Source organism: Botryllus schlosseri, chromosome 7 (assembly GCF_051294905.1).
Source record: "Botryllus schlosseri isolate E-star chromosome 7, Bs_hap1, whole genome shotgun sequence".
NCBI classification, from domain to species: Eukaryota; Metazoa; Chordata; class Ascidiacea; order Stolidobranchia; family Styelidae; genus Botryllus; species Botryllus schlosseri.
This window is the reverse complement of record NC_137242.1, coordinates 24,933,165-24,946,572: the sequence shown is the minus strand read 5'-3', so window position 1 is coordinate 24,946,572 and position 13,408 is coordinate 24,933,165. Positions and strand designations below refer to the sequence as shown.

The window sequence follows — 13,408 nt, the reverse complement described above, 5'->3', positions numbered from 1 at the left end:
TGAAAATCGCTTGCCTGCGTCTAATGAAAATAAGTCGTAAAATGTAGAACCTGCAGAGACCGTAACTTGTATACATAAAATCAAGTTTAAAAAATATGGACGGATGAGTTATCTCTGACCAATAGAGTAATATAACCGCCTATAGTTTAGTGGGGTATTCCTATAATGTATATCCAAACAATCGTTGCAGACTCTGAATGTTACCAAGGTCCTTATCACAAAAATCATGCATCAGAATCGTAGGGATTAATATTATCAAGTTGCAGCGCTCAAAATCGCATTTTCCATTAATTAATTAGTGATGATGTGTAGAATTTGGATTCTGCGAAAATATAAAGTCCTAAATACGCATAATATTTTATTCCTAAATACACATGGAAAATCGGTATTAAAATTCACAAAACAATGAAAGTTACTCATAAATACACACGGCAATAGTCTAGCGGGCGCGATGAACATAAATAGCCTCAGGGGCGGGGATTGTCGGGGCACAAATAAGGATCATAACACTACTCCATGGCCGGAATAAATTTTATATTTTCGCAAGCAGTACAGCGTCAGCTTTCGATTGATACCCGGTTCATCAAATTTAATGCTCGGCAAGCCGGTCAAAAATGACCGTCAAATTGCCTGTAGCCAAATGGAAATTGTGACGTGAACCAATTTCACTGAGCCGTGAGATTTGCTTGTGTCGACACCATATAGGACAATATGGTTTGAAGATGTCTGTCTGGTTTTCACGATAGGGCCGCGATTGTAGAGACGTGCTGTGTGCTACGTATAGTCATGGCGTATCATTCTTATTGAATCACGTTGTGATGCTGCCACGTGCATCACAATTTCACATTGATGCGCACATTTGTTCCTGTATTTCGCTATATCGGGATACATATTCAGAACACGTCTGCACTGATTACGAAAATATAAATTTTATTCCGCTCGTGGCTCTGGAACTCCCACAATCAGCCTCGAATTTTTCATTCTTATGTAGATTGGCATTGGGACGCAACAATGCTGTCTAGCGAAACGAGAGAGTAGCTCAAGAGAAAAAGAGCCAGACAGCATTGTTGCGTCCCAATGCCAATCTCCATAACAATGAAAAATTCGAGGCTGATTGTGGGAGTTCCAGGGTCACGAGCGGAATAAAATTTATATTTTCGTAATCAGTGCAGAGTCAGCTTTCGATTGATACCCGTTTCACCAAATTTAGTGCTCGGCAAGCCGGTCAAAAATGACCGTCAAATTGCCTGTATCCAAATGGAAATTGTGACGTGTACAATTTCACTGAGGCGTGAGATTTGCCTGTGTCGACACCATATAGGACACTATGCTACCACACAATCCATGACAGGTCATCACCACGACGTATACCTGAAAGGGTGATATCACCAACGAGACGGCTCGTCATCACCGCAGCCTATACCGAAAGGGTGGGGTCACCAGCACGAGTTTTTACGGTGTATCATCACCGCAGCCTATACCTGAAAGGGTGGCATCATCGACGCACCCATAAGAAGGCACGTCGCCGTCACATGGAGGTCTAAAAGGGTGGGGTCATCACCCCGGGTTTTCAGGCAGGTCACCGCCGTAACCATAAGAGACAATGGCGATATGCCACCGATCATACTAATAACTACTCACATATTTGATGCAAACTGCAGCATATAGCAAGAAAATAAACATATTTGCTATCAGCTATAGGTCCAATGACCCATTTAGCTTACCAAGTGTAACTTGAAACTCATATACGCTCGATAAAATGGATCAAGATGGAGATCTGTGGGATAGCAGTCCTAATTATGAAGATTTTGAAATCGAAGAAGATTGAGAACGTAGAGTAGTCCATCAACACAAGTCAAATGATCTGACATAGGCTTTGGGACTTGGAATAGAAATATTCGGAACTTGTAGCATCTTTGCGAATTGAGAAAAGATTATACTTGGCAAGAGAGAAGATACCGGTATCTCACTTTCGATCATGAGAAACGTCGTTTTCATCGTAGTTCTACTTCCGGTAGCTTTGTGTGTTGCTTTGATACTGGCATAGGCATGATACTGTTATACCACGGATTGTTGGAGGAGTTAGAAATCCCGATTTATAACTCAAGTGAACAGCAAATGTCTATAGGTAGCTCAAAGAGGATCCTTAAGTGTGGCATTCTCCAAGATAGCAACGTTTTAGAAGCATAAACAATTGCACACTCAGTTAGTCTTCGTGAATAATACAGAAACATTGAGAATAATACAGAAACATTGAATTGTTGCAATATCGCAAGCCCGATTGGGTCATATGTGCCAGCTTTGAAATATTGTGTTTTCTTAGTGGTCAAACAATAAGAATGCACATGTAACCCTGATACACATGTGCCACTATCATATCTGCATGTCGGACAGCAGCAGACATTCAAAAAAGCTAACATATCTAAATAATACCCTGAAAAAACTTGACGTAGTCAGAGATGCCCAAGGAGAAAATGTCCCCCAATATCTGATGATGATGGGGTAAGATACCAGAGTAGATTGGAGCTTACATATGTTAGCTCACTATTGCTCGACTATCAAACGACACAACCAACAGATGTGTGCTGGGTTATTAGCGTGAATTTGGATCCTGAAACTCGCACTCTATTTGTCCAAGCATTATCATTTTAAATCAACCAAATTAAGCAGTGCAAATGTTTATTTGAAGTCTATTGATTCAATTTCGACTGCTTTTGGTTATGAGACATGGTGGGTGCCTAACCCAAAAACTTGACGTGATAGAGAAAAACGAAAGTGATTTTTGAATTCACTGTCCAAAATTTAGTCAAAATCAATTGTCTGATTAAAGTCAACAAAAATTGTGTTGAGCAGTGTAATCACTAATCAGCCTGCCCGCCGCTGCGTGTGTAATGGTGAGTAGATCTATATAAGCAGTTCCGGTAGCCAATTTTCTATTGCCGCAATATCATGATAACTTGCAGCTATTGGATATATAGGCATCATAAATGATTCAATCAATGGAAAGCGAAAATCGGTAATAATATTTCGAATGAAAGATCAACAGTAAATATACGATCCCTTTATTTATGGGGTGCTCCGGTCTTTGTTACGGACTTTCACACAATACACCGTTTCTTTCATCAGATCCCGCAATGGTGTTAACTATGCCGCTCCAGCTGGGATAACGTGTGTTTTTGTACACTCTGAGGACAATAGTCTTCTTCGACGATACTGATTCTGGACCACTGTACCATCTGAAGTCGTCTTTAGAAACTTCCTTTCCGGATCTATACACTATCGTGGAGGTCTGTTCATATAAAAAATTGCATCATATCACTTCATTGCGTAGGAGGCCAATTCGGCTGATTTGGATTTTGTTGCTTAAATTATAAGTCTGCATGAGTCGTCGGGCTCGCATCCGAATTCAGTTCGGTACGATTATTGACGATTGTGCTTGACTTGCACGGCTGCACGCCTGCATCGATTCAGATCAAAGTTGGTCCATACCAAATATATTTTGTGCCAATCGCCTAGGTTTTTTTTATCCCCAGAGTTGCCTTTCATTCTATAAATCCAGTCTTTTTTTTTATAGACTAGCTACCTGCTGTCGCATGCCTGATTATATAGATACCTGATGATGGATGCAAATGACTCTGTTATTTTCATCTGCAGTGCACCTTATGCAGAGTGTGTCAGGCAATGCCGACTCGTCTTAAAGTTAGGTATAGGGTTGCATTCAAAACAAAAATCAACTTAAAACAAACATGTTTAAAACAAGGCCCATGTCTAAAACCTGTTTTTTTTTTGTTTTGTTTTTTTTAAGCCATGACGTTACGAATATCTAATTGTGACGTCATAGTGGATTAACATTGACAATTGAAAATATAGGGTAAATGTAGCTACTTTTTGATGAAATATCTGTATACTATTGCTGTTAAACCGACTATTTTGAGGGTTCCAACCATCTCCTATCGATATACGTCGGCTCTATCGGGTGGAAATTGTCCGTAGGCTCATACAACATGTTGTTAGGAAGTGTTTACACAATTATGTCATAATTTTACAACTTAAAAAAAACAAGATTTTGTTCAGAGGCCTTTGTTTTAAACAAAGTGTTTTAAACATCGTTTGTTTTAAATGTAACCCTAGAGTTGGGTATATCACTACAGTGGAACATGGGCCAACAACTCCGACAGCGATGATGAAAACTAGGTGCCAATTTTTTTGTCAAACTGACGTCACAGTGGCGCATTCTGATATAAAATTATCAGATCACACAAGTCTTCAGAGCTGTGGTTTTCAACTGTTCTGCAGTAAGAGGGACTTTGAGAGTACCCTTTGCTATACCGTCGCGGTGTCGAGATGCTCGCGCAAAATTTTACCGATCGAAGCTGTATATAATATATTAAATCTAAAGCCCTCCCCCTATTGAGGGTACCTTGCTTCTCACCGTGTCCACGAATAGAGGGAAATTAAGTCTAATATTAAAATTGTATCAATCACCCGAGTAAAAATAAACCTATTCTTATCTCAATCCTAACCTTCATTCAACTGGTTCATGATATTGACTTTGCCTAACAATTCGTAGCAACTGCAGTATTAATGTGTACTTGGGAAATTTGGTGTGCTTTCACACGCTTTGGCAAATGATTCGGATCGCGATACCCATTTTTGTTTCAATTTCATCCATACTGCTTCTGGTACCCGCGGTGTCGATGAGTGATACTGCTCGCTGTACTCCAGTTATCCCCTTTTAAAGGGGCACTGCAATCTAAAAATGATGTGGTCTCAAATTGATGGGCAAAACGAAAAAACAAATTTGGCCGCAGCCGTTTTCTTCAAAACGCCACCGTAATGGAGCTGCAATTTATTGAAATTTCCACAAGAACTTCACGCTCCAGCAGTCACGCAGAGATCGAACTTTATATACAGGGTTGCCATACCGTCCTTATTTCTAAGATTTGTCCTTATTTTAAAGGGTCAGGTTTTAGAAAACTCGACCGTCCTTATTTCTTGGAAATGTCCTTGTTTTCGACTTGCGTCCTTATTTTGTCTTATTTGCAACAACTACAAAAGTTTGATCGTTTTCCTCTGGTATCTGCGTTGCATAATATTCTGAAATTATGCTTTTGCGTCGACATTTTATTACATCGTAAATGAAAGGAACTCCCGTGGCGTAGGCTACACACCGCAGGATTTGACTTTTAAGTGGTGAGATAGCTAGGGTAGTGAGGGGCCGTATAGCAGTTTTGCCTGTACCATGATATCGCAGTGGACATCAATTTAGCAGTAAAAAGCAGTATACCCGGTTTCTGCTGTTTAGTCTAAGGCAGACTAATCTGTGGAGAAAGCAGCATTCATTACGTAGTGAAAAAAGGCCGCATTGCAGTCGACACTTAGGTTAAAAAGTAGTAAAGCAATAAATCATTGACAAATTAATCTACATTATATTGCACATATAGTTTTAGCTACTAATAAGGCAAAATCTGATTAGTTAAAATGAGCAAGCGTAAAAACGTTTTTCGTGACTATTATGAGAGGAAATGCATGGTTATTAAACGAAGCTTGATGATTTTGTCTGAACTTGGTGTACAACACATGTACAGCCTTTTTCTACCTCGGTCTCTTCTAATCACAACGAGGTGTAGCTATTTCCTTTCTAGTCATCAGATTCTTCAACGCCAAAGGCTCGAATAAATCCAAGATACGTACAAAAACGCTTTTTAATGCTACTCTAATTTTCAACTGTCCTTATTTTTAGGTCAATGTCGATGGTAACCCTGTTTATTTAGTTGTCACCCAATGTTAAGAACGAAATATGTCGTGTCGATTTTGACTAAAATCTCATATTTTCGCTGTATACGCTAGGCTAGATTTAAAAAAACGGCTCAGTCATAGCCTATATTATGAAGTTCAGAAATTGAATCATACTCGTTATTTTTACACACTGAAGACTGTTTTAAATCAAAATACCGCAACATTATTATATTTCGGGACATTAGATTCCTCATAGATGCAGACTTTCACGGATATCATGTACGTAAATAAAATCTAATCATATATGTAAGTATCCACCTAAGTACTCGAAAAACGTCGCAATAACTCAATCAGTTTTATGTCAAACACCTAAATAAATTCAAAATAATCAGGTTGAATATATAATAGTATTAATTTATTTTTAAACAAAACTGCTTCTTGCGCGATTTTCGCTTCTTAGCAATTTAGTGTATTTTCTCGTAAGGTTCCAGCAATAGTCTGCTATAATATGTTCAATGTTCATCTCATCTACATTGATATCTTCCTTTATTGTTTAGATGTCTTGGTAGAACCTTTCCCCTTGCTCTTTACTGTAATCACCAAGTTGATCAGGAAATATATCAAGATGACTGGACAGGAAGTGAACTTTAATGCTCATGTTTGTTTCACGTTTTCCATATGTAGATACCAATTTTAAGCCAACTGTTCGTAGTTGGGGGCTTTGAGATCTTCTAAAGAGTTTTATTTAGTAGCTCCTAGAACAGTTCGCGCTCAGGGCGATTAACCTCCAATTCACGCGTGTTTCACTATATATAAACCAAATTTCATATTTTTTAATTCTCTCATCAACAGTCATTACTTTCCATGCCATCAAACAATCTGTTGAGGTTGCCAGCATCCCGGTTGGATTTTGTGATATGACGATAAAGGAGCGTCAAATTTTACACTATCATAAAGGGGGGCGTGTCTAAAAAAAGGTTGGAAACCACTGTCCTAGAAGGAAGTGAGCTCCTTTCTTAATGTGGAAGTGGAAACTTTCGTCTGTATTCGCATCTAGGTCCATTAAAGAGACCAACATTAAGCTTCTTGTTGGGTAGGAGTACTAGGTATACCCACTTTTTTGGCTTAGCAGGAAATTATCCATTTACAAGTCAAAAGAGATTCATATGAGTATTGTGGTTAAGCTTCTCGTGGACAAATTTGATTGCTTTATACTCCTCTTTTATATTGGCAGAATGGTAGAATTGATACAGGAGAAAATGTTTTTCTGTTGTGCAAAAGTACAACTTTTAGGCTTGAAAAAGGGCTTTTTTGACACTTTCACCAGGTCATGTTAATGATTGAATAACTGGGGACGACATTAGAGCTCTTCATATAGTCAATGATCTTTTTATGCGCAGGTAAAAGTCAAACAAGCTACGGTTTACTTCCTACCAAGTGATATATTTAGGGAGTAAATAAAGTAATGGATAAAAGTAACTTCTAAACTAGGGTCGATCTGTCAAAACTAATGCGATATTCGTAATCAGCAACTTTGCAGAGACCAGAAATGACTCCTAGATGTTTTGGCAATTTTGTTCTTCATTTTGTTGACCGTGAATGCGAGCAAAAAATTTTGAATTTAGCGCAATGACTAGGATTATTCTGTTGACACCGCTCGTGCATTTTGATTCACCTTGTAGCCACCACGTGCGACCCAGACTGCATTCAGCTCAAAGCGCATGTATACCAAATGCCATTCACTTTTAACTTGCTATTGGAAAACGTCTGCATGGTTCAATCACTGACAGACTGTGTTACATTGTACAATGGGGACATAGGTTCATAAATGAACAATTGAACATACAATTGAACGCCAAGTAGCAACCCCACCTATGCGCACCCAAATACATATATCCAGTCCTTCCTGGATTTCTCTTTTCCGGGTAGATATTTTGTCATATCATATCGAAAATTAAAGCCACTCATGATTTTTAACCATTGGTTAAGGTAGGGAAGGCTCTCATCCAAAAGTGTCAATAACCCTTTAGAATTATCATAAGTGGAACTGTGATCAACGAGAATGCCGGTCAATTTGCTCGCATAGCCAATCGTCTAATGAGACTAGATATTGCAGAAGCAGTCGGTATTGTATCCGGTGAATCAGCTCTCCTATACCGTTGTCATTTCGGTTTTTAATCTTGCATGTTGATGGCAGAGGGTGGATACTGTACGTTTTGTCAGTTTCGTTTTATAAAAAAAATTACCAAACCGAGGCGTTTTACATGGTTAAGTCGAGTCTACAGATATGAATTCATGGCGATGCCAGAATTGTCAAAAACGAAATCTGAAAAATGCCAAAATTAAGCTATGCCAAGAATATACGGACCTGGATATATCCCAGGGGTAAAGTAAGTTGAGTTAATGTGTTTCACAGTTTAGGGGGATATACCATTATACGCTAACAATTCGTAATGTTACATACCATTGATTTATACTCCATTCCAATCCACATATATACCCAAGAACTGGATGGCATCTTTCTACGAACATAATTCTGGAGAGCCATCTGATGGACGAAACCATGAATCTCCGCCAGAAGATATCCGTACTTTTTACATTCCGCCACTGCTCCGGCGTAAGTCAAATCCAGGGATGACGAGAGATGAGGGATGATGTAACATTTTGAGTGATTGAAGAAGCCGCCTTTCTGATCTTCGCACGATTTCTCTGTGAAATGCACATACCAGGAAGATGACTCGTGGGACATTTGGTCATTTATTTCATAAAGCATACTGATTTATACATCAGAGATTAGATTTAGCGATCATAGCAGTAGACCGGATTTTAATTCGGGAAAGGGTGTGGAGAGCGCGGCGAATTTTGTTCACTGATGCATTGTGACGAGCTGAAATCAATGACGCCAGCACTATGGGCAAGCCCATAATTTCGACGGGCGGAGAGTTTTGATGACAACTCCACTGCTCAAGATTCGAATTATAATCAGGGTGCCCTGGAAATGGCGCAATCGTATCCAATACCACATATATACTTTCATTATAAGATAAAATAACATATATTTACGCGATCCCGGTGGTGGTGGTGGCGGCTTTGTCGTGATCTCCACCATTCCGTTTCCTTGAAACTTGAATTTCTTCAAAGCTAATAGAGAAGATGCGGAATATAGTTATGAATTAACAGAGCGCATGTGTTATAGCTGTTACCAAGAGCCACTTTTTCATCGATGAGTTTGCCGATCTTTGCATAGTCTACTGCTGTTGTTGCTGCCGCTTGACAGTTTCTGCAGGATGCTGGTTGGGGTTTTGCCGTGTCGTTTACTGGTATGTTGCTGCTTTCAGCGAAGACATCTTCAACAGTTTTGCAAATCAAATGTTGTTGACTGGCTGAGACTGGGGAGAAATAAAATGCCAATATCCCGGCGACATACACGCACAGCATGTTTGTTCCTCTTAATCGAGTCTTCCCAGCATCGACACCTCACAAATGAATACCGAGACTGCTGAACAACGTAAAATATATAACACGATAGTCGATCGGAAATACATGATTTGCATTTCATAATCGTGCAATTTCGTGACGTTGCAGTTTCTCAATAAAACAGTTTGCGTGAAAGTCGGCGGAACATGCGATTCAAATCGTGACTATTCTTTGCCTTCGGCGATTTATCAAACTCCCCCTACCGCTCAACGTGAACGGACGAAAATGTATTATTATACGCCTGTTGAAAAATCGTGCGATTATTCATCGTCGTCATGGAAAAGTTCAGATTATGAGAAAAGCCACCTGCGGTCCCCTTGATGGTCAAGTCACTGCTCGAGATTCAAAGTTACCCCTGCACCTGAAATTATATTTGGAGTGCCGTGCCAAGGTCGGTCATGGATGAATGACGCAATCGTATCTACTGCTGCGTAAACTCTCATTGTTATATCAAATAACAAATGTTGGTATGATCCAGGACAGGGGCGGGCAACATACGGCCTGCGGGCCGGATCCGGCCCGCGAAGGGATTTTGTCAGGCCCGCGGACAGTTTTCCGTCTTAAATGATAATGTGGCCCGCGGCCCCAGTCTGCCGAGATTCCCCACTACTTGCTTACTACGTCAAATTTTAGTGACTTATATACGCGTATGCGCAGCGTGCGAGAGGGGAGCTTACGCGTAAGTTCGTCGAAGCGAGAAGACTTGCATTATCGGCATTTACGATGTACTCATATAGTAATGTCGTTTGTGGTAATCATGGTGTTTGTCGACTACAATGTTCATTTACACCAGGCTGATATTTCTCATTTTTGATTCCGTAACCGCCGACTTGTAGCACGGCACACGTCTACGCTTTTGTAAGGCACCGCTTACGCCAGGGATCGCCAACTCAAAACGGGTCGCGGGCCACTTCAAATTTCTTAGAGGACGCGGGCCGCCTGAATTCAATATTGAGATTAATTAGGCCATACAGTTGAACAACGACGCTATCTCGTCGCCTACTCAATCCTAATGAATTGATATCTTGGTAAATTTGGGGTACCGGGCTTATTCAACGCCTTGAAATCTTAATTAAGGATTGCACCGTGTGTTGATTGATCAGAGAGAAGCAGACATGGCGGCGCCTGTATGACAATGCTATTCTCAAATCCACATTGTATTCGTCATTGTCGGCGAGAAATGGCTTTGAAGTGACATTGCTGACGTTAAAATACATTCAATAAATACGATTTATTCCTTGTATAGGCCCTATGTGGATAAATGGGCGAATAATGTATTGATTCAGCAATCCGGCCCGTCAGGTACTTAATTTTCCTATATCCGTCCCGCCGACTGGAGAAGTTGCCCGCCCCTGATCCAGGACGATGTGTTGCCGCCGGTGTGACATCCTTCGTTCCGTTACCGACCTGGGTGGTTGAATCTCTTCAAAGCTATATAGAGACGATTAGGAATGAGGCAATGAATTTATGTAGCGCATCTGCTAGTTTTTACCTGGAGCCACTTTTTCATCGATGATTTCATCGAGCTTTGCGTGGTCTACGTTTGGCGCTTGAGGGTTGCCGCAAGATGCTGGTTGTAGTTTTTCTCTGCCCTTTCTAAGCATGATGGCGCTTTCAAAGTAGACATTTTCAACAGTTTTGCAAATCAAGTTCCGTTGAGTGCTGTTGGCAAATGTGACAGGCAATGCATATATCACGACGACGTACACAGGGCTGTGGAGTAGGAGCTGGAGTCGGTGCGTTTAAAGATTAGATCTAGTCGGATTCGGAGTCGAGTCAGTTTATCGAAAATGTATGGAGTCGGCGTTGAAGTTTCGGAAAGGTATCAGTGCACACTGAGTTCTGAGGTTCATGAAAAATTGTCAAAAAGTAGTACTTTTCACAAGCGCAGACGACATTGCAAAACCCTGATACGGGAACATGGAGAATAAAATAGTAACTAAAATATAATTCAATTATCTGTTTTCGCACTTATATATCAGTTCGGCTTAAAATAGTGATTCCCAACCTGTGTTACGCGAAGGTCCTTCAGGTGGTACGCGAGTAGATTCTGTTTTTTTTTCGACCGAAGGGAGTTATTAGTTCACGTGTGGTTGATTTCGAGTTTTTTTGAAGCCGTCGTCGTCGTGGTAAGTTGCGTCCGTGGTAAGGTTTAGCCTACGTCAAAGAAACGAAACCGACTTGTTGCGCCCATGCATGACTTTCGATGCGGTGTGAGCAAACGTATGCCACCATAGTGTTCTATATGGTGTGGACACAAGCAAATCCCACGGCTCAGTGTAATTGGTCCGTTACACTTTCCATTTAGTCAAAGGCAACTTTACGGCTATTTTTCACCGGTTTGCCGAGCTCTAAATTCGATAAAACGGGTATAAATGGAAAGCTGCTACACTACTGATTCCAAAATTATAAATTTTTTCTGCTCATGGTCCTGGAACCCCCCAAAATCTGCTTCGAATTTTGCATTGTGATCGAGTTTTGACATTGTGACGCAACTATTCTGTCCGGCAAACCGATTGTGTAGCTAACAGAATTGTTGCGTCACAATTCAACACTTTATCACAATGCAAAATTCGCGGCTGGTTTAGGGGGGTTCTAGGACCATGAGCAGAATAAAATTTATATTTTCGTAATCAGTACAGCAACAGCTTTCCATTGATACCCGTTTTTTCCGAATTTAGCGCTCGGCAAGCCGGTCAAAAATGGCCTTAAAATTGCCTTTGACCAAATGGAAAGTGTGACGTAGATCAATTTCACTGAGCCGTGAGATTTGCTAGTGTCCACATCCACACACTATAGGACACTATGATGCCACGCATCGACCGGCTAGTGTAAAATAAGCAATGCAGCCATCGCATTAAATAAATTGACTTTTGTTGTTTGTTGTTATTTCAATATGTTGTTCTTCTTTTGACTGGTGGTGGAAAAACAATTCCATGCATCCCATCAACCCTGGCAGGTGATGCCTAGTTTAATAGAATTTGAACACCCCTAGCTTAGGTCAAACACAGGATTATGACGTCATAAATGGTGGATGTAAGGTGGTACGCGAGCACTGCATAAAACTTCGAAATGGTACGTGGGTGGAAAAAGGTTGGGAACCACCGGCTTAAAAGGTCCCCGGCCTGCACAGAAACCCGAACCGCGATTTATTACTGATGATCCAAATTCCAAAGTCCTTTGAGTTACTCGTATTAATCCTCCCAATGCATTCCTAGGGGTAGCGCCAGATTACGACTAAAATAAAGAAAGAACAGAAATATACCAACTTATACCGTCGGTAGAGCCAAAATCCTGCGACGTAGACTTGTCACGACTTCGTCAACGGATTTTTTTCCAGTAAGATGACTGTAAATATGTTGCGAGGGATTGCCTGTCTTTTACTACTTGATAAGCTTACTTTTCCGCTAATGAACGATTTACGAATATGATATAACGAATGAGGTGTCTTCATCATGGCACGTTTAGCGTGAACAGACGAAAAGTAAATGTCGTGGTCGCGTAAATATGTTGCGAGTGATTGACTATGTCTTCTACTACTTGATATGCTTACTTTTCCGCTAATGAACGATTTATGAATATGATATAGCGAATGAGGTGTTTTCATCATGTATGTCACGTTTATCGTGAACAGACGAAAAGTGAAAGTCGTGGCCGCGTAAATATGTTGCGAGTGATTGCCTATGTCTTCTACTACTTGATAAGCTTACTTTTCCGCTAATGAACGATTTATGAATATGATATAACGAATGAGGTGTCTTCATCATAGCACGGTTATCGTGAACAGACGAAAAGTAAATGTCATGGTCGTGTCTGATTTCTGACACATTCTGTAATATCAAACGTGTGATCGTGGTTACACATGAATTATGCGTATTACATTTGGTTCGGTGCAGAACTCCGCACAATTAATCGATTTTAATAAATCCAAACAAGTAGCCCACAGGTAAAATAATCGTTTGTAAAATCAAACTAAGACAACAACAGGTGGATATGAGAGGTTTTGAAAGCAACTCTAATATGCTGCTCGAAGATGATCGCTTCTACAACGCTATAGAGCAGTGACTTCCAACATTTTTAAACTCATCATGTGAAGCCTGTTTATCGCCCCCCCCCATATTTTTGGATCCGAGAAAGGGGACCATATGTACGGGAAATATTTATACAGCTTACTCTGATCGCTCGTAATTTG

General features: G+C 40.4%; 1 protein-coding gene and 1 long non-coding RNA gene across 5 annotated transcripts in view; both read right to left on the bottom strand.

Moving 5' to 3' along the window:
* The window catches only part of LOC145442946 (uncharacterized), a 177,893-nt gene that overhangs the window by 102,198 nt on the left and 62,287 nt on the right, over nucleotides 1–13,408 (bottom strand). The gene's annotated exons all lie outside the window — the stretch shown is intronic.
* LOC145442886 (uncharacterized) lies at nucleotides 3,049–9,219 on the bottom strand. The gene is made up of 4 exons (XM_080320924.1): nucleotides 8,943–9,219; nucleotides 8,803–8,880; nucleotides 8,204–8,448; nucleotides 3,049–3,289 (listed from the first exon to the last, which is right to left on the bottom strand). The coding sequence occupies exons 1-4, from the start codon at nucleotides 9,175–9,177 to the stop codon at nucleotides 3,089–3,091; spliced, it is 759 nt and encodes a 252-aa protein (XP_080177050.1). The 5' UTR covers nucleotides 9,178–9,219; the 3' UTR covers nucleotides 3,049–3,088.

What these genes read in the sequence shown, in the direction of transcription:
- LOC145442886 (XM_080320924.1), bottom strand. Translation starts at nt 9,177, where the DNA reads ATGCTGTGCGTGTATGTCGCCGGGATATTGGCATTTTATTTCTCCCCA. An exon ending in CGATGAAAAAGTGGCTCTTG is followed by an intron (nt 8,881 to 8,942) that starts GTAACAGCTATA and finishes CTTCTCTATTAG; the next exon opens with CTTTGAAGAAATTCAAGTTT. An exon ending in ACCACCACCACCGGGATCGC is followed by an intron (nt 8,449 to 8,802) that starts GTAAATATATGT and finishes TGCATTTCACAG; the next exon opens with AGAAATCGTGCGAAGATCAG.